This window comes from Sus scrofa, chromosome 16 (genome assembly GCF_054392235.1).
Source record: "Sus scrofa isolate SSC_HxYL_T2T_F1_AM1 chromosome 16, Sscrofa_HxYL_maternal_Yorkshire_Landrace_v2.0, whole genome shotgun sequence".
Classification (NCBI taxonomy): Eukaryota; Metazoa; Chordata; class Mammalia; order Artiodactyla; family Suidae; genus Sus; species Sus scrofa.
Genome location: NC_139398.1, coordinates 63,678,391 through 63,699,450, shown reverse-complemented (window position 1 = coordinate 63,699,450; position 21,060 = coordinate 63,678,391). Strand labels below are relative to the sequence as shown.

At 49.5% G+C, this 21,060-nt stretch overlaps 1 protein-coding gene and 1 long non-coding RNA gene across 9 annotated transcripts in view; one reads left to right on the top strand and one right to left on the bottom strand.

The window, feature by feature from the left end:
* LOC110257271 (uncharacterized) overlaps window positions 1-16,571 on the bottom strand; it is a 48,938-nt gene extending 32,367 nt beyond the window's left edge. For 2 of the 3 annotated variants that reach the window (XR_014831591.1, XR_014831592.1), the window contains exons 1-2: window positions 15,585-15,753; window positions 13,283-13,364 (exon numbers count right to left, since the gene is read on the bottom strand). This is a non-coding gene — a long non-coding RNA (uncharacterized LOC110257271). Of the gene's footprint in view, window positions 1-13,282; window positions 13,365-15,584; window positions 15,754-16,357 lie in introns of those variants that run through there. The other variant, XR_014831590.1, reaches the window with a different exon arrangement.
* Window positions 15,980-21,060, top strand: part of NEURL1B (neuralized E3 ubiquitin protein ligase 1B) — a 44,932-nt gene continuing 39,851 nt past the window's right edge. For all 6 annotated transcript variants that reach the window (XM_085002465.1, XM_005674572.4, XM_021076640.2 and 3 more), the window contains exon 1: window positions 15,980-16,145. In XM_085002465.1, coding sequence (XP_084858591.1) covers window positions 16,115-16,145 — 31 coding nt within the window. In that variant the 5' untranslated portion in view covers window positions 15,980-16,114. The remainder of the gene's footprint in view (window positions 16,146-21,060) is intronic.

The following is a 21,060-nucleotide window of genomic DNA, read 5'->3' as shown; positions in this document are numbered from 1 at the left end:
TTTGTTGGGTCTTTTCAAGAGCTGTGGCCGCACACAACAGGGGGCCAGGGATGCCCCCTTTCTTTGCTTTCTTCTGCTCCACCTGCTCCACCACCTGTTCCCCCTACTGGCTCCACTGGCCTCTGCCGCCCCCATCCCTAGGCCTCTTCCTGCTCCCCCTCCTGTAGGCCCCCATGGGTGACTTCAGAGCTCCCCAAAGACCAGACACCCACTCTTCTTCCTCCCCCAGTTTCTTTCCAGCGCTGCTGGCCTTCCAGGCCTCTGCCCGTGCCCTTCCTCCCCTCGAGGGCCCGCCTTGCCTCTCTCCACCTTCAGTCTACACATAACAACTGCAATGACAGAGGTCTTAACCTTGGGAGCTCACACGGCTCCTAAAAGAATTTTGAAAACTGCATAGGACACACAAACACCCAAATATTTTCGTTGTAAATGCAAATATTTGCAAAGGATGTAACCTCCAGCATGCTTTAAATAAAACAAGTGTTTAAATAAAATCGAATCACAACCTTGAAGCTATAGATTCCCCTCGTTAATTCTTCCCAAAACTCCACGTGGCAAATTGAACAGAAAGGCCAACACTTTACCAAACTGATCGGGTCCACCTGATGTATAGTCAGAAAGCTACGTGCGTTTATTTTCCAATTCATAAACAAGCTGATGCACCTCTCTGCATTGCCCCTCTCTTTGGAATTCAATTTCTTTCTTTCTCTCTCTTTCTTTCCCTCCTCCCTTCCTTCCTTTCCTTTTTTTTTTTTTTTTTCACAGCTGCACCTGCACCATGTGGAAGTTCCTGGTTTAGGAGCTGAATCAGAACTGCAGCTGCTAGCCTACACCTCAGCCACAGCCACACCAGATCCTTAACCCACTGAGCAAAGTCAAGGATCAAACCTGCATCCTTATGGAGACTATGCAGGGTTCTTAACCCTCTGAGCCACACCAGGAACTTCCGAGTTCTATTTCTAATTCTAAAACAGGAAAGGCATTGGATGCCTAGATAAGTTTTTTATCTACTGTACAGCATGGTGACCCAGTTCCACATTCATGTGTACATTCTTTTTTCTCACATTATCATGCTCCGTCATAAGTGACTAGACATAGTTCTCAGTGCTACACAGCAGGATCTCATCGCTAATCCATTCCAAAGGTAATAGTTTGCATCTATTAACCCCAAGCTCCCAACCCATCCCATTCTGCCCCCACCCCCACTCCCTCCCACCCCCACCTTGGAAAGCACAAGTCTATTCTCCAAGTCCATGTATTTTCTTTTCTGTGGAAAGGTTCATTTGTGCCATATATTAGATTCCAGAAATAAGTGATATGGTATTTCTCTTTCTCTTTCTCTTTCTGATTGACACTATCTTGCTTTTCTGCACCTGGAATGCTCCCTTACGGCTAGACTCTTTCAAATTGCCTTCACTTTGGGGCGCTGGGAGTTTTTTTGTTTTTTTTTTTCTTTTAAACTTTTGTTGTGAAATAGAACACTCACAGAGAAGCCCATTGTGTGTGGCTAAAGCTTGCATCAAGACTAAAATGCACAGCTTGATAATTTATCAAAAAGCAAACATCCAGGTCAAGAAATAGAACATGTCTAGCTGCTCAGGAGCCCCTCCCCTGGGGTCCTCCCAATTGGTACCCCTCCCTCCTGTTCAAAGGTGACCACTACCTGGAGTTTTATGACAATCATGTCTTGCTTTTCAGTCCGCTTTTATAACCTACACACACCTATTTTTCATTGTCGTATAAATAATCATGTCACATGTATTCTACGGGGCCTGGCTTCTTTCACAAGATATTATGTTGCTGAGTCATCCAGGTTGGTATGCGGACGGTACTTTGTTCCTGCTTATGACTGAGTGGTATTCCATTGGATGACTATATTCCAATGTTTTGACCCACTTTCCTCTTGATGGACATTTGGGTTGTTTTCACTTTGGGTACTTGAATAAAACTACCATGACCATTCACGAACAGTTCTCTAGGTTCATATAAATAGGCATTTCTCTTGGGTCTCTATCTAGAAGAGTTTTGCTGGATCATGGGGCTACATGGATGTTTAGCAGATCCTGCCAAAGAGTTCTGCAAAATGATCGTACCACTTTACAGTCCCATCAACAGTGTATGAGTGTTCCTGGTGCTCCACATCCTTGCCAGTACTTGCTGCTGTCAAAAGGTTAAAGTTTAGCCAAGCTGTCTGGGTTATCCCATTGAGACTTTGATTTTCCATTTCCTTGATTATTGATGAAATTCAGTACTCTTTTATATATTTTTGGCCATGAGAATATTCTTGCTGTGAAGTGTTTGGGTTTTTTTCTTCCTATTTTTATACAGGCATATCTCAGAGATATTGAGGGTTTGGTAATAGATCACCACAATAGAGAATATTGCTGTAAAGTGAGTCACCTGTTTTTTGGTTTTCCAGTTCATATAGAAGTAGTATTTATACTACACTGTAGTCTATTAAGTGTGCAATAGCATTATGTCTAAAAATGTACACCCTTAATTAAAAAATACTTTATTGATGGAGTTCCCATTGTGGCTCAGTGGCCACGAACCCCACTAGTATCCATGAGGACTCGGGTCTGATCCCTGGCCTTGCTCGGTGAGTGAGGAATCCTGGGTTGCTCTGAGCTATGGTGTAGGTCATAGACGCCACTCTGATCCTGTGTGGCTGTGGCTGTGGTGTAGGTTCGATTTGACCCCTAGCCTGGGAACTTCCATAGGCTGTGGTTGCAGCCCTAAAAAAACCCACAAAACTTTATTGCTAAAAAAAGTACTAATGGTCATCTGAGCCTTCAGAGCATCATATTCTTTTTGCTGGGGAGGATCTTGCCTGCTGGCTGAAGGTTGGGGTGGCTGTGGCAATTTCTTACAATAAGACAACAATAAAGAACAAAATCAGACAACAACTTCATTGATTGACTCTTCCTCTCATGAATGATTTTGCTGTAGCATGCGATGCTGTTTGATAGCATTTTACCCACAGCAGAACTTCTTTCAAAATTGGGATCGGTCCTCTCAAACCCTACCACTGCTTTATCAACTAAGTTCATGTCCTGGTCTAAATCCTTTGTTGTCATTTCAACAACCTTCACAGCATCTTTACCAGGAGGAGATTCCATCTCAAGAAACAAGTTTCTTTGTTCATTCAGGAGAAGCAACTCCTCATCCATTCCGGTTTTCTCCAAGATCGCAACAGTTCAGCCACATCTTCAGGCCCTACTTCTAAATCTAGTTCTCTTGCTATTTCCACACATATCTGCAATTGCTTCCTGCACTGAAGTCTTGAACCCCCTCCAAGAGGACTGGAATCAACTTCTTCAGTACTCTGGTTCACGATGCTGTTTTGACCTCTTCCCCTAATCGCCAATGTTCTTAATGGCATCTAGAATGGCGAACCCTTTCTAAAATGTTTTAGGTTGGCCTTGCCCAGACCCATCAAAACAAACACCCTCCGTGGAAGCTTCAGCCTTATGAAATGAATTTCTTAAACAAGGATATGGGGATATTGAAATGACTCCTTTTTCATTTTATTTTATTTTATTTTATTTTATTTTATTTTATTTTCTGTCTTTTTAGGGCTACACCCATGGCATATAGAGGTTCCCAGGCTAGGGGTCTAATTGGAGCTGTAGCTGCTAGCCTACGCCACAGCCACAGCAACAGAATCTGAGCCGTGTCTGCAACTACATCACAGCTCATGGCAACACAGGATCTTTAACCCACTGAGTGAGGCCGGGGATCAAACCTGCGTCCTCATGGATGCTAGTCAGATTCATTTCCCCTGAGCCACGATGGGAACTCCTGAAATGACTTCTTGGTCCATGGGCTGCAGAATGGATGTTGTGTTAACAGGCAAGAAAACAACTATAACCTAATTGTATATCTCTATCAGAGCTCTTGGGTGACCAAGTGCATTGTCAACAAGCAGAGATATTTTGAAATAAATCTTTTTCTCCCCTGGTCTCAGAGCAGTGGACTTAAAATATTCAGTTAAATCATTGTTGTAAACAGATGTGCTGTCATCTAGGGCTTATTGTTCCATTTATAGAGCCTAGGCAGAGTAGATTGAGCATAATTCTTAAGGGCCCTAGGGCTTTTGAAAGGGCCAGTGAGCATTGGTTTCAACTTAGTCACCAGCTACCTTAGCCCTAACAAGAGAGTCAGCCAGTTTTCTGAAATTTTGAAACTCAATATTGACTTCTCTACAGCTATGAAAATTCTAGACAGCATCTCCTTCCAATATAAAGCTGTTTTGTCTCCATTGAAAATCTGTTGTTTAGTGTAAGCTTAATGGATTAGCTCAGCTAGGTCACCTGGAGAACTTGCTGCAGCTTCTACACCAGCACCCGCTGCTTCCCCTTGCACTTTCACGTTGGTGTCTCTCCTGACACCTTAGGAACCAACCTCTGCTAGCTCCATGCTTTTCTTCTGCAGCTTCCTTACCTCGCTCAGCTTTCATAAAATTGAAGAGAGTTAGGGCTTTGCTCTGGATCAGGCTTTGGCTTAAGAGAACCTTGTGGCTGGTTTTATCTTCCATCCAAACCGCTAAAGCATTCTCCCTATCTGCAATAAGATTTTTGCTTTCTGATCCTTCCTGGGTTCACTGGAGTAACATGTTGAATTTCCTTCAACAACGTTTCCTTTGCATTCACAACTTGACTATGTGGTGCAAGAGGCCTACCTTTTGGCCTATCTTAGTTTTTGACATGCCTTCCTCACCAAATTTAGTCATTTCTAGCTTTTGATTGAAAGGGAGAGCTATGGAACTCTTCCTTTCAGTTGAACACTTAGAGGCCCTTGTTGGGTCATGAATTGGCCTAATTTCAATATTACTGTCTCAGGGAATAGAGAGGCCTGAGGAGAGGGAGAGAGACAGAGGAATGACTGGTCAGTGGAGTAATCAGAACACAAATAACATTTATCAACTAAATTTTCTGTCTTCTAGTAGTAGCTTCCTGGGACTCCAAAACAGTTATAAGAGTAGCAGAAAAGGTCCCTCATCACAAATCACCATAATACATATAACAGTAATGAAAGAGCATGAAATATTGTGAGGGTTACCAAAATGTGATCCAGAGGCACAAAGTGAGAAAAAGGGCTGTTAAAAGGGTGCCAATAGGAGTTCCCATCATGGCTCAGTGGAAACAAATCTGACTAGTATCTATAAGGATGCAGGTTCAATCCCTTGCCTCACTCAGTGGGTTAAGGATCTGTGTTGCCATGAGCTGTGGTGTAGGTCGCAGATGTGGCTGAGATCCCATGCTGCTATGGCTGTGGCGTTAAGTCTGCAGCTACAGCTCTGATTCAACCCCTAGTCTGGGAACCTCAAAATGCCGTGCGGCCCTAAAAATAGAAAAATGGCGCCAATAGACTTTCTCTACACGAGGTTACCACAAACCTTCAAATAGTAAAGAACTCAGTATCTGGGAAGCACAATGGAGCAAAGCTCAATAAGATAAGGTATGCTTGTATTGTGTTGTTAGTGTTTTTCGTATCAGTTTGTAGTTTTTTTGTTTTTTTGTCTTTTTGCTATTTCTTGGGCCGCTCCCGCAGCATATGGAGGTTCCCAGGCTAGGCGCCCAATCGGAGCTGTAGCCACCGGCCTATGCCAGAGCCACAGCAACGTGGGATCCAAGCCACGTCTGTGACCTACACCACAGCTCATGGCAATGCCGGATCGTTAACCCACTGAGCAAGGGCAGGGACTGAACCCGAAACCTCTTGGTTCTCAGTCGGATTCGTTAACCACTGCGCCACGACGGAAACTCCTGTAGTTGTTTTTATTCAGGAAACAAGTAAGTCGTCTGGTGGTTATGTCTGTATGATCTATTTTTTTCCCCACTCTATAACTTGCCTTTGAATTCTCTCATTAATATCTTTTGACAAAAAGAATGTTAACTTTTAACATAGTCAATTTTATCAGTCCATTTTTATGGTCAGCACTTTCTCTGTCTTGTGAAAGAATTTTTCCACCACTTTGAGGTCATGAAGATGTTCTCTTTCTAGACATTCCTTTCTAGAAGTTCTACTCTTTTGCCTTGAACATTTAGATTTACAGGGTCCCTGAAACTGCTGTTATGAGTGGTGTAGGGTAGGGATCAAATTTCCTCTTCTTCCTGTGTAGCCATCCAGTCGCCCCACTCTCGTCATCGAAAAGATTGTCCTTCCCCCTTACTGCCTGGTAGTGTCACGTCTGGGATAAAACACGAGTCCATTTATGTTTGGCATCTGTCTCTATCCCATTGGTCTATTTGCCCATTCTTGAACCAATAACCATCCTATCTTACTTACTTAACTTTATAATAGGTATTGCTATCCAGTAGGGCAAATCCTTCTACTTTGTTCTTTATCAAAAAAAAAAAAAAAGGTTATCTTTCATCCTTTGTGTTTCCACATAGGTTTTACAATCTGTTTTCCAAGTTACACACACACCCACACACACACACACACACACACCCTTATTAAGATTTTGATTAGCACGGTATGCATTGAATCTATGAATCAGTTTGCAGAGAACTGACTCCTTTAAAATATTGGAGTTCCCATTGTGGCTCAGCGGGTTAAGAACCTGACTAGTATCCCTGAGGAGGTGGGTTCAATGCCTGGCCTTGCTCAGAGGGTTAAGGATCTGGCTTTGCCACAAGCTGCAGCTCGGATCTGGCCTTGCTGTGGCTGTGGCGTAGGCCGGCAGCTGCAGCTCCAATTCGACCCCTAACCTGGAAACTTCCATATGATACAGGTGGGGCCCTAAAAAGAATGAATAAATAAATAAAATATCAAATCTTCCAATTCATGAATATGATATATCCTTCCATTTAGTTTTTGGAGTTCTCTCAATCATCTTTTACAGTTGCTGAGAATTTTCTTAGAGGAACCCATTTTTAAAAAAACCTCTGAAGTGAGTGCTATGCAACCCTTGGATGTGGCAAAATCATGAAGACAGCCAAGTTCACAGAACATTTTTGTTGTGCCCCCTGCCAGCTCGATATCAAGGGACTTCAAGGTGTGCCTGGGTCCCCTCCCCAGACCCTCTTCCCCTGCACACAAGGAGGCTGACCCAGAGCTGGGATCCAGTAGATATGCACAAAGCAAACACTACCTGTCACACTCCCATCCCAGAGCGTTCACCCCATCACTGGAAAACCAACAACCCCACCCACGTCCATGTCCTAAGGCCAGGCCAGGCCATGGTTCAGCTCCCACCTAAAACTCTACTTTTGAAAAGCGGTTTACTCATTCTTTCCCATTAGAATAGTTTGACACATGCTCATTGCAGAACATTTAAAAACTGCCCACATGGGAAGTCCCCTGGTTGCAGCTCAGGCTGCAGCTGTGGCGCAGGTTTGATTCCTGACCAGGAACTTCTGCATGCTGCAGGCACGGCCAAAAATAAAAAGATTACTGGTTTTGTTGCATTGAGATCAGAGAGCGTTATTTATAATATTTCTACTATATAAAACTTGCAGATGTTTTCTTTGTGACAGTAGGTAATCACATGCTTGTGAAGGTTCCATTTGCACTTGAGAAGAGGTGTATTCCAATTATTAAGCTACAAAAGTTTTATATAGATGTGTATTCCACAGTTATTGATTGATGTTCTTTGCATCTGGTATATCTCTACTTATGCTTGTCCACTGAGAGTAGCATATATTATCATTATGAATTGCAGCTTTTAGCATTAAAAATTATCCTTGATCAGGAAAAATAAAAAAAAAATTGCCAACATGTACAGCAGAAATTATCACAACCTTGTAAATCACCTAAAACAAAAAATAAAACAAAAAATAAAAATTGCGGAATTGGCATCGTGGCCCAGTGGGTGAAAGATCTGGCATTGCTGTGAGCTGTGGTGAAGGTTGCAGATATGGCTCGGATTCCCGTGTTGCTGTGGCTGTGGTGTAGACCAGCAGCTGTAGCTCTGATTCGACCCCTAGCCTTGGAAGTTCCATATGCCACAGGTGCGGCCCTAAGACAAAAGTTAAAAAAAAATTTGCCAACCCACAGATAGCAGAGGGCGGGAAGTGTGCACATTCCTCATTACTCGGATAATCACTTTTCATATTTTGCTGCCCTTCCTGCCATCTTATTTCCCTATACATTGTGGATTTGCTGATTTTTTTTTTAGAAGCTTGATTTCATTCAGCGGTCACAGTTCTGTGTTCAGCCTTTCTCTTTAACTTTAAAACGTCAGCTGTCTCTCCTGCGACTCTGCTCTTCAGAAACGTCACGGCCAGGAGTTCTGTCAGGTTCTGTGAGTGACACCCGTGTACTACACACTACCTGCGGTCAGAGGTATTGGTGACTTGACCCTGGTGGACACAATGCATGCAGAAGATCTCTGGGCATTTCTTAGTCTCATCTGTCTGGGATTACATCTGCAGCATAGATTCTGAGAAGTGGATTTCAGACTCAAAGAGTGCAAAGAGAAGCTTATGAGGCCCTTCAAAGCAGGAGTTAGAACCTGGAACCGTGGCTGCCCGTGGGTCATGCATTTCTTGGGAACTAATTATTCCAGATGCGTCTCTTATGACCTACCTATTGCCAGATATCCGTGTAAATGCTTCAGGCCTTTCAGCTTCTTCAATCCTCACAACCCTCGCAGGGAGTTCCTGCCATTTGCCTCATTTTACAGATGTAGAATCTGAGGCACCAAAAGGTCACGTAACTAACCCAAGTCACAGGCAACGAGGGCCCAAGCTGGGATTTGAACCTAGGTACTCTGGCCCAGGACTCCAGCTCTTAACCACTTCGGGAGGATGGAGGATAACATGGGCTCTTCCAGAAACCCATGCCTCTTCCCACGGGCTCTTTCCTCTTGGCCTGAGGAGCCTCTTCTTCTACAGATGAGGGGTCAGAGAGATGGAAGACCCGCTGTAGGGGCCCCACAAAGGGCTTGGGCCCACTGCATCCAGCTGTATGGCCATGGGCAAATCCTTCCCCTCTCTGAGCTCCAGCTTCTTCATCAGCGAAACAGGCAAAGAGGCCATGGCAGGAAATGGCTCAGTGAACTGGTCAGTGCTCCCGGGTCCTGGGCTCTCAGAGCCCATCCTTCTGCACCAGCTCTTGAGGCTGGGGGATCGGGAAAGTGGAGAGCCCCTCCTGGTCACCCACCTCCACTGGCTCAGGACCCAGCTCCTCCCACCTCACCTGGACACACTGATTCTCGCCAGACAGCAAGAGTGGGACACTAGGCTTGGCACAAAATGGGTACTCCAGTGATGGATGTGAGACAAGGTTTTAAAGAGCCCTCATGAGATTTTACCCAGTTTTGGGATCAGTGGGGGCAGAGAAAGCAGGGGCCAGAAATTGTCCCCGGGGCAGGGGGTGGGGTGAGTGGGAGAAAGAAGAAGGCATTTATCTGTCTACATCTATACCTCTAATAGCATTAATGATTCTTTTTTCCCAAAAGTTGGACCTGTCCCCGAGTCCCCATTGCTCTGAGATATGAGGGCAAGTCCCTGGGCAAATAAGAAGGTGAATTAGGATTTGAAACTAGGTCTGTAGGACCAAATTCCCAATTGCCAACTTGGTCCTGTGCATAGGACTGCAGGGTTGCAATGCCCACCGCCTGATTGTCACAATCCCACTCCAAATAATGCACAAACTGATTTCACATGGCCATTTTACAGTTGAGGACACTGAGGCCTGCTTGGAGCATCAGGTGGCTGTAGCCTTGAGCTGATCCTGGGCTTTTCAAGTCCCAGTCAGTACCCAAGCCTCCCTCAGCCACGCAGCACAGACCCCTCCCCTCAAGCTGGGCGGATGATGATGAAGAAACCTCTGAGCATGAACCAGACCACGGTGAGAAGCCTCCAGCATGGGCTGGGGTGGCTCCTTGGATCTCTAAATAAATACTTGGTCCTCTGAAAGGCACAGAAAACAGAGACCCCCGCCTTTCTCCTCCTAAGACGGTAACAGGCTTTGCCAGAGACAAAGAGCCCATTCTAAGCCAGTCTCCACGTCAGACTCTGGAGCACCAGAAAGGCCACCCAGCCTCATTCACTCACCCTGATAATCAGGGAGACAGACCCTGGCCCCCTCCTCACTTTTCAGGGGAAGAAACCAAGGCTCATGCTTGCCACATGGCCAGGGAAAGGGCTTTTGAACAAGCCAGGCTGGGCCTCAGAGTCCAAACTCTGCCCTGCTGCACCTGCTGTGGCCCCTGGTGCCACTCACCCACCCACCCACCCAGGTCCCACTCTGTCCTCTGGCCTTTATCAGCCTCACCGGGCACCTGGCAACACCTCAGGAAATGGGGCCAAATGGTACTCTGCACTACAGATGTGTTTTGGAGAAAAAGTGTGCTCCACGCTAGATCTCATTCTAAACTCACGGTAATTCTAGCCTCTCATCACCTGGATGGAGCCTCCACTCTGTGCCAATCCCTCCCCAGGCTGCTTCTCATTTCACTCCCACCTTGGAACTATTGTCCCCATTCTATAGATCAGGAACTTGAGGCTCAAAGCAGGCACGTGACATGCTCAAGGACCCCCAGCTGGGAAGCTATGGGATGTGCACCCAAAGAGGGGCCTGGAGCTGGGCTCGTTCCCTCTTTAGCATCTCCCATCAGAGCCAAAGGATGCCCTGGGTCTGTCCACCTCCCGCACCTGGAGCCCATAGGAACCCATTGGTGGTGCAAGTGGCTGGCCTCCTGCATAGACAGGGCCCTGCGCATTAAGAACGCACATCCCAGCTGTCCAGGACCTCAATCTGCCTCAAACCCCTGCCCACCTGGGGTCCCCCACTCAGGTTCCTGCTGCAGCCCATGTGGCCCCAGAGCCTCCGTGACTCTCCTAATGCTCCAGCCCGTGTGGGGCCAGGTGAAGGTGGTTAAGATTGCCTGAAAGATCCAAGGGTGACAGGAAGCCAAGGGTCCCAGGGCTGCGAGGCATGATCCACTCCTCGCATGGCCTGAAGGGACACCACCAGGCCCTAGGCTGGCACAAGCCCTGCAGTCCCCTGCTCAGGCTCCTCACAGCTGGTAGCTCCTGACCCAGCTCTGAGGATCCACCCCCCCCCAACCGCCAAGACATGAGACGCCACAGTGTTCAAGGCCAAGAGAAGTGACATCCCCCCACTGGGCCCACCCCATGTCCCGACTCTGTTCCCTGCCTCTAGAAGAAATGTCCTCTTCCTGAAGCAACTGACCCCAAGAATAACAATAGTTAATATAAACACGGCGGCTTATTTTATTGAATATTTACCATGTGCCAGGCACTGATCTAGGCATTTGGTATATATTTTCTCAATTAATACTCAAAACAATCCTATGAAGCTAGCACTTTTTTTTTTTTTTTTTTTTTTTTTTTTTTTTTTTTTTTTTTTTTTTGGCCACACCATGGCATGCAGAAGTTCCCAGGCTAGGGATCGAACCCACACCACAGCAGCAACCTGAGCCACAGCAGTGACAATGCTGGGTTCCGCTGAGCCACCAGGGAACTCCCTAAAGCTAGGACTCTTATTAGTCCATTTTACACACGATGGGTGTGCAGCACAGAGAAGCCGAGTGACATGGTCAAGGGAAGGGAAGCCAGACAATGAACCCAGATCGTCTGGTTCCAGAGCTTGAGCCTTCAGCCAGCACCTTGTCACCTGTGGGTGAGACCCAACCCTTGTTCCTAGGGTTTATTGATTCATTGATCCATTCATTCCTTAAACACTTATTGAGCACCTACTCTCTGCCAAGAACTTTCCAATCATCATCTCATTGAAAGTGTCTATCAGGGAGTCATTATAATCATCCACACTTTACAGATGATCTTTTTTTTTTTTTTTTTTTTTGTCTTTTATCTTTTTAGGGCCACACCCACAGCATATGGAAGTTCCCAGGCTAGGGGTCCGATTGGAGCTATAGCCACCAGACGACGCCACAGCCACAGCAACATGGGATCCGAGCCATGTCTGCGACCTATACCACAGCTCATGGCCACGCCGGATCCTTAACCCACTGAGCGAGGCCAGGGATCAAACAGGTGGACTCGTGGATGCTAGTCAGGTTTGATAACTGCTGAGCCACGACGGGAATTCCCACCCTTTACAGATGAAATGAAGTTCAGAGAGCTGAAGTAACTGTGCAAAGACACACAGACAACAAGATTCAAGGCAAGTAAGTAAGCAGCCTCGCTAGGATTTGGCCTTCCATATCCATTATTCCACTTTTTTTGAAAGTCCATGTCCTTGGAGTTCCCATTGTGGCTCAGCAGGTGAAGAACCCAACATAGTGTCTGTGAGGATGCAGATTTGATCTCTGGCCTCATTCAGTGGGTTAACGATCCAGCGTTGTTGTGGCTGTGGCATAGACTGGTAGCTGCAGCTCCGGTTTGACCCCTAGCCTGGGAATTTCCATATGCTGCAGGTGTGGCCCTAAAAAGAAAATAAATCAATAAATCAAAGTCCATGTCCCCCGGGGGGGTTCTCCACAGCTCTAGGAAGGCAGCAGGGACCAGGGCCTGGCTAAGACTGGGCACTGGACTCGGCTGGGTCAGCACAGGTCTGCCCTCTAAGTCGCTCCATGTAGGATGGGTGGGGCTCTTTGCAAATTCTCAGCCACCTGAGGGGCCAAGAGGAGGAACTCATAGACTCTGGGGTCAGAGCAGGCTGGGCTCCTGTTTAGGTTCTGCCCTCTTGGCTGTGTGGCTTTGGGCAAGTTGCTGCACCTCTCTGAGCCTCCCAGCATGCCATTTAGAATGGCAATGATAATGGCTCCTGCCTCTGCTGGAGGAGATGGAGATTTGAAAAGCCAGCAAATGTAAGCAACTCCTTAGCTCTTAACTCCTTTTCTCGCTTCATAGGGTTGTTGTGAGGATTAAATAAATCAGAACCTAACCTGCTCAGCAACACTGCTCTCTGCCTATATGACTGAGGCCAAGCTGCCTTCATTCTCTAGACATTGTCTCCCCACCCATCAAATGGGCGTATTAGTAATATCGCCTCCTAGGGTTGTTATGTGCTTAATACATCTAAAGGACTTAAAATAGCATCTAGCACCAAATAAATGTAATTTTCACTGTACCAGCACAGTGAATGCAAGTTGTTGGGATCATAAATTGATTTCAATTTGGCCTCTGCCTCAAGTTTCATCCCATGGGCATCAAGACCACTTGTCTCAGAGCACCTAAGCTCTGTCCTTGTGTTATGAGAAAGCCAGGTCCAGGGCACCCGTGACCCCGGCCAGAGCTGCCGCCATTGGATTTCAGGAAAACGTCAGTGCTTGGCATTTTCCAATGGCCAGCATGGGATCCATCCATCTGAACGCTGTTGGTGTGTCTCTGGGTATACTCACAAGGAAGATTCTGTCCACCCAGCCTCCCTGTGCACCAGCGATGGCCTCCCCTTTGGGAATGACACCAGCACCAAGTAGGCATCTGCAAGGGAAGAGGACAAGAAAAGCCATGTGCCAGGGCTTCTTTCCCTCTTTGCCTTGGCGGCCAGGTTAACAGTAGCCAGATTCAATAGCCTACAAATGTGATTTGCTGATTGAGAGCAGCGTGGTGTAAATGGAGGTACAGGAGCCAGAAAAACTCAAGATGTTTGACTCCCTCTGCTCACCACTGTGCCACACTGAACGAGTGGCTTCATTGGTTCTGAGACTGTTCCCTCCTCGGTAAAAGCTAGAACCCTCTGAGTTCTGCTTCCTCCTGGCTGTGTGAACTCGGGGATTCCTTCCTTGCCCTGAGCTTCAGTTTCCTCCCCTGCCAAAGGGGAACTGTTTTAATAAGCACACCGCTAGACTGTGAGGAGGATCACTTAAAGGGTGCAGCCTGGTGCCCACTGAGTGGTTGGCACTTTGTAACCAGCAAGTGAAAAATACTGCTTTTGTGGGTGAAGACCGTGGCTTTGGAAATCCGAGGGTCTGATGGGCAGGGTTTGCTGAAAAGTAGAGGCTTCCTGTAACAATTCTGAAACCGAGCTTTGAGGTTGGACGGACTGTAGCCTGACTTTTCAGTTCTTGAGTTGCAAGGAGGAGTCTGTGCAAAGAACTTTGGGTTCCATGGAGGAAGGAGGTTTTTACCCAGAAGTCTACAGTGGACATGCCCGCACCCAGCCCCGGACCCCTTTTCACAGGTGCACCTGACCGCCTGCTGTGCAGGGGGCAGGATCTGCTGGGGCATGCCCAGAGGGAGCAATGCCAGGGAGCACAGCCAGGGCCCTCCCTCTACCCAGTGTCATGGGAGGCTGTGCCAACACTGCACAGTCAAGAGAGGCAGCCCCACCCAGGGGCCCCTCCAATCCAAGCAAGGATCTTGGTGCCAAGGGAGGGTGGCATTGTCTCTGTGATTCTACATGTGGTTAAGGGAGGTGGGGGTGGAGGGAGGGTGTGGAAGTCAAAGCCAGGAGAGGTTGTGACTAGAGACAGCCATCCTGGCCCCGGAATACTTCCCCCTCCTCTGCTTCTATCTGTGACTGGGACCTCCCTCTCTCCCAAAGCCACCTGCCTCATTTTTGTGGAGCAGCTTTTTTTTTTTTTTTTTTTTTTTTTTTTTTTTTTTTTTTTTTTGTCTTTTTGCCATTTCTTGGGCCGCTCCCGCGGCATATGGAGGTTCCCAGGCTAGGGGTCGAATCGGAGCTGTAGCTGCTAGCCTACGCCAGAGCCACAGCAACGCGGGATCCGAGCCGTGTCTGCGACCTACACCACAGCTCACGGCAACGCCGGATCGTTAACCCACTGAGCAAGGGCAGGGACCGAACCTGCAACCTCATGGTTCCTAGTCAGATTCGTTAACCACTGCGCCACGACGGGAACTCCCATGTGGAGCAGCTTTGTCTTGCTTCTCAAGTGTGGTACCCAGAGCCAAAGCAACCTCACCAGGAACAATACCCCTTTTCATTCATATAGCTCCAGGCCAGCTTTGCCTCCTCCTGGGAAATTTGGGGCACCTGTTTTTCACTCTCTGAGCCTCAATCTGCCCATCGGTGAAGTGGAGATAATAACGTGCTGCCTAAGGTCATAAGGGATACAAACGCATGGAAAGCAGAGTAGGAAAAATACTGGTTTGGAATTGGTTCTTCTTAGGCAAGTCATCACACCTCCTGAGCCTCAGGGTTCTGATCTGAAAAATGGTGCCCAGTGAGGGGAGGGAGGAGCAGGCCTCATGCCCCAGCACAGGAAAGGTGCTGAGATATGGTAGGGTGAATTAATGAATGAGAAATGCCAATGACTTCCTCTGCCTGGGACATTCTCCCCAGCTCCTCCCATGCTGATTCTTTGCTGTCCATCAGGCAGAACTGACATGCCCCCAGGTTCTCCCTGAGCCCCACAGACACACCCCATAAGTCTCATCTTGTTTTATTTTCTTCCTGGCTTTGATAATTATATTATATGGTTTTAAATGCTTGTTATTTCTGTCTTCATGCCTTTTCTGTATCTGCAGTGCCCAGCACAGCGCGTGGCACATAGGAAGCGCTCAATATATAAATGAACGAATGCGTGAATTAATGAAGAAAGCTTCCCTCCTGCCAACCTTTGGAAACTGTCTAGGTTTCTCCTCCTGTAGGCACAAGATCCCACTCCCACCCCTGTCACCTTGGCTGGACTGTTTTCAAGCTCTTTACACTGTCGGACCTTTTGCCTCAGACCTCCTCACCTGCTTCCAGCCCTGCACCCCTGCACCCGCGTACAATTACGGCGGCGGCACGACGGCTTCGCTCCCTGGGGCCCAGCGCCTGGCACACAGTAGGCCTTCTCAAAATATTGGAATACATGACTGAAAGGCCAGCAGTCTGACGAGCCTGGCACCCTGAGGGCACCTAACTGCCCAGCGCGCCTTCCTGCCCCGGGCGCGGGAACAGCGAGGGCGGGACGCTCTGCCTTTCCCCTCCCGCCGCCTGGTGCAAACTTTCAAAAGATGCGGCGGCCACGGCCCCGCCCCTCTCCGTGCGATTGGAGGCCGCGGGAGGCGGGGGCGGAGCCTACGGACCCCGGGCTGGTGGCTCCGCCTCCTCCTCCAGCCGCCGCGGCTTCCCTCCCGGCACCCGCCCTAGCTGTCGCCCGCCGGCTCTCCTTGCAGCCGCGATGTCAAGGAGCCCGACCCCGGCCCGGGTCCCCGGCCCACGGCATAATTAGCCTCCGTGCGCCCCGAGCGCGCCGCTGCCAACGCCGCACCCCGACGCAGCGATGGGCAACACGGTGCACAGGACTCTGCCAGGTACGCCGGGGAGCCCTGCCTAGGAGACGGGCGTTGGGATTCTCCTCTCCTTGGGGGACCCTCTGGGTGACTTCCGGAGAGCCACCCCGCCCCCGGTGTGGCCCTCGGCGCGCGACGGGCTGGAGTCTCCGGTTCCTCCCGGACTCCGGCTCCGCGCGCGCGAAGCGGCTGGGCTTTGCGCTCCAGGAGGGCGGGTACCGCGTCCTGGTTACCTTGGGGACCCTCGTCCTCTTTCTCCTGGCTTTGGCCAGACGCGCGAAGGGGCCGTTGGGGCGATGCCGCGCGTCCCCTCGCCTTTGTTCCAGCCTGAAGGCGCTGACGAGGGAGCCCGGGGCGCTCTGGGTGTGCATGGAGCCGGGTTCCGCAGGGCTTCCGACGGCCAGAAGCCGCCCGTTGTGCTGAGACTGCAGCGGCTGAGTGGGGGTTGCTCACAGGGGTTCCCAGCCGCCCAGCGCCCCCGCGGCACATGCTGCCTTGGTTTGACCATGTTCCCAAGCGCACCCCGGCTGCGCCCCCCTCTGGTGTCCGCTCAGCTGGGGGCTCTCTAGCCCCTCGCAGTAGGCAGTCGCCTCTGCAGAGCACATCGCCCCCTAGGTAACACCACCCCAGAATTTCCGGGGCCTGGAGTAAGGGGATTCAGAGCCGGGGGTGGGGGCAAAGGAGGCCTTGCTAGAAAATCCTTGGTAATTGTGGCTCGGAGGTTACATACCCCAGTGTTGAATGCTAAGAAGCTTCTCTTAAAGGTGTGTATCCCAATTTTATGATGAAGATATTGAAGCTCAGAGCAGGGGAAAAATGACACACCCAAGGTCACGCTGCTGGTTGTAGGGGAGGGGGATCTGGATTGAGACGGAGGTCTGTCTGCCCAGCCTCCTCCCTGCCCCCAAGTCTTTAGAATGTCTTTATTTTGCTTTAAGTCTGGGTAGCATCCTTTAGGCAGAAAGTGGGAGACACATGCTTGAGGTTTTAGGAGAAGAGGGGCGTATCCCCCCCTCTCTGCTCTAACACTTCGGGATCACTAGCTCTCCCTTCTAGGAGAGCTATGTCCAAAAAAATATTATTGTATATCCAAAGATCATTATTTCTTCCTCTGGAAGGGATAGGAATGGATGGCTCCGAGCCTTGCATGCCCAAGGCCGGCTTATAGAAGAGGAGCCGCCTCCTTCCACGTTGTAAGTCCCTGGTCAGCTTTCCAGCCACTGCATAAAGAATTCACCAAATTCTCAGAGAGGATCACCAGCTAGTCAGTGACAGAGGTGGGATTCGAACCCAGGCCTACTTCCCCCGGGGCTGGCCACACCTCCCCTGGCTAGGGCTATTGCCAGAATGAGGAGAACCCCACCAACCAGTCTGGAGGAGTCCAGGGATGTTGGTGAATAGAGCAGCAGAGAGATGTCCCACCAGCCACGAAGACATGGGCCCCTTGGTAGGATTTCTTCCTTAAGAAATGTTTGCGCTCTTCTGGTTAAAAAAAAAAAAAAGCTCTTCTGCCACCTGTGGATCAGCCTTGGGGTGGATGAAGGGACAGACACACGCCAAGCGGGCTAAATATAGCTGGATATTTATGTAGTCTCCATCCCACTCGGCCCTCTCCCTGTGGACTGGGCCACCCTGGGCTGGGAGCCTGGGGTTAAGGTCAGTTACTCGCTGCAGCAGCTAAGTGTGGAAAATTCAAACGCTGCTGGGGCTGAAGCTAGCATTGAGTCTGGGGAAGGAGACAAAACTGGAATGCCTGCCCCGCATCAGGCAGCAGGTGCCAAGAACACAAAGAACCGTTTATGCGTTTCTAACCTGCCCATCATTAGGTTTTCACACACACTGTGCCATTTGTTAACACCTCTGTGCTCAGTACGTGACACTCCCCACACCCAGAATATCCTTTCATTGTCTGGTCCATCTTTCAAAACTCAACTCAGTTGTTACCTCCTCCAGGAAGCCTCCCCTGACCGCCCACACCCAATCCCATCCTTCCCTCTGCCTCCTTCTTAAGTCTCGCCCCGTCCACCACTTTGCATTGTCATCACGCATCTCCACGACTCCCCTGGGGGCTACCTAAGGACAGAGCCCACATCTTGATCATCTCGTATCCCTAATTGCCCAGCCCAGAGCCTGGTGCCTGGCCGGGGCCCAGAAACTGGTGGTGGAGCTCACATGTTGCCTGCCTATTAGGCTGAAAGAACGAACGCTTGGCTCCATCTTGCCCTGTAGAAATCTTTGCGCTTTCGTTCCCAGGAAAAGGACACATGCGTGGGGGTCCTTCTACGGGACTTGAAATAGAGAGCTGGCATTTGCTGAGCACCTGGATTCTGTGCCAGGCTTCCTGCATCTGTGGCTTCATTTACATGCCAAGCACGCTTCTCCTTAAGGCTCCTGCACTTGCTGATCCTTCTGCCTGGAACCTTCTTCCCCCCAGATCTCCACATGGCTCCCCCAGCCTCCTGCAGGTCTCTGCTATCATTGCCCCTGCCCCCAGCGCTCCCCACTCCCTCTCCCCTGCTTTTGTGGTTCTTCTTGGCATGGATCACCATGTGCCACCCTGCGTGTTTAGTGAGCTGTTTATCGTCTGTCTCCTCAGGATGGATTTTGTCTGTTTTATTCACTGCTGTATATTCAGCTCTGGGAGCAGTGGACTAGGATATAGTAGATGTTTAGTAAATATTTGTTGCATAGGAATTCCCACTGTGGCTCAGCAGCTGAAGAACCCGACTAGCATCCACAAGGATGGGTGTTTGATCCCCTGTCTCTCGCAGTGGGTTAAGGATCTGGCATTGCCACAAGCTGCAGCATAGGTCACAGACTCAGCTTAGATCCCAAGTGCCTGTGGCTGTGGTGTAGGCTGGCAGCTGCAGTTCTCATTCGACCCTTAGCCTGGGAACTTCCGTATGCTGCGGGTGTGGCCTAAAAAGAAAAAAAATTTTTTTTAAATTATTGCATGAATGAATTTAATTCTCCCAACAGCCCTGCAAGGCAGGGGTTATCCTCTCCACTTTACAGATAAGGAAACCAAAGCTCCAAGAGGGAAAATGACTCATCCCACCACACATGGCTCATCCAGTTGGCAGAACCACGACTGAAATTCCGGTTTACTTAGCTCCAAAGTCCTGCATTCTTTCCCCGACAGGCAGCACCCTCCCAACCCATGGTTCAGATACCATTTATTGGGCGCCCTATGGTACACCTGGCATGTTATTGTATACAATAAGGAAATGCCAAAGGAAAGGAATCCTCTTTAAAATCCACTAAGGGGAAGCCCCGGGTGGCCTTCGAAAAGGGCATCAGCAGATTCAGATCAGTGCCCTATAAACAAGTGTGCAGGGGTCAGCACAGGAACTCACCATGGCTAAGCACCTACTGTGTGCATTACCCACTCCCTTTCTAGTCGCGGTTCAGTCCTGCAAAATAAGATACCATTCTGCACCATTTTATGGAGGAGGACACTGAGGCACAGAGAGGGTGAGACACCTGCCCGCAACTCACACAGCCTGTCTTATCCCTAATGCCACTCTGTCCTTTCCTCTGCACTCCAGGAGCCTTAATCTGGGTTTTGAAAAGGCAAAAAAAAAAGGAAAGTGTAAACAGGTGGGGGGAGGGGAGGGCAGAATTCCAGCAGGGACAGGAAGGGGGGGGGACTCTCCCCGTTCTTTCGCCAGCACGTTTCGATCCTTTTCCTCAGCGTGCCTCTGGGGCTCACCCCTGGTTCTGGTTGGAGAAGAGGCTGAATTCAAACTGCTGGTTGGGTTTAATCATTAAGTCGGTCCGTGCTTGACCAAGTCAACGGTCCTTGTCAGTGTTAGCGCAGTGAGCCTGGAGCTCTGGAATGAGGGAAGCGCATTGACCCTGCTCTGTGCCAATCCCTGAGTTAAGGGCTTGATCCACAGTGCCTATTTCAGATCCTCGGAACAAGGCTTTAGAGAGGCTATATTTATCCCCATTTTTCTGGGAGGTAGATGGAGGCTCAGGGCAGGGAAGAAAAAAGGCACACTGGTCTAGGGGGGAGAACCACCCTCCCTGCCCTAGATGGTCAGTCTGCCAATGCTGTGTCCAGACCAGAAGCATCTGCTGCTCTCAGGCCACTTAGAGGCTCCCCCTGCTGAGACTCTTTCTTTACTCGACCTGGATATGGAGCCGCGTGGGTGCTGGGCCTACGTGGGTCAGATCTGCTGCCCTCTGGCCGTGAGTAGTGATGCTCCCGCGGCCTGGCAGCCACTCTTTTCTCAGCTTTAGGAAGGACAGCAGCCTTTGTCACTCCCCTTACAGCCATCGCGGTGGCTGCCTAGATGAGCCAGCCAGTGACATTTTTCTCTCTCTGCACCATTTTTCCTCCTTTACACGGGACTTGCCCGCCTTATCTGGCCCCATCTGCCTCCCTCCCACCAGGTCAGGAAGAATCACTTTTATAGCCTCCCAGTGGAGCAAGAGGCCTGCGTCTGAGCCTCTCAAAGTGATAGCGGCTCCCTCAACAGCGCTGAAACCTACCAGGCTGTCAACACATGGCCAGCAGGGCCTAACTAGTCAAGGCTCCTAGGTGATGGCCTGTGAGGGTGCTGGGGGCTGAGGGCCTGGGGCTGGGGCAGGCTGGGGGAGGGGAAGGGAGCAGTCTTATGCCTCCGTGGAAGTGAGGAAGAAGCAATGGGTCTGTCCAGCTCATAGGAAACCTGAAGTTCCCCAAGGAGCCTGCAGAGCCAGAAGGAACTAGGGCCTCCCTCTGTTTTTACCCTCTTCCTGCTCCTACCTCAGCTCCCTTCTCTCTCTATCTCCCCCGGCAGCAAAGGAGGGAGCTCTGGGGCTATGGGGGTAGGGAAGTCTTCCTGGAGGAGGTGACATCTGAAGGAAAGCCCAACTGAATGTCTGCCCCCACTCAAATGTACCCCCACTCAAATGTCATTTTTTTCTTTTCTTTTCTTTTTTTTTTTTT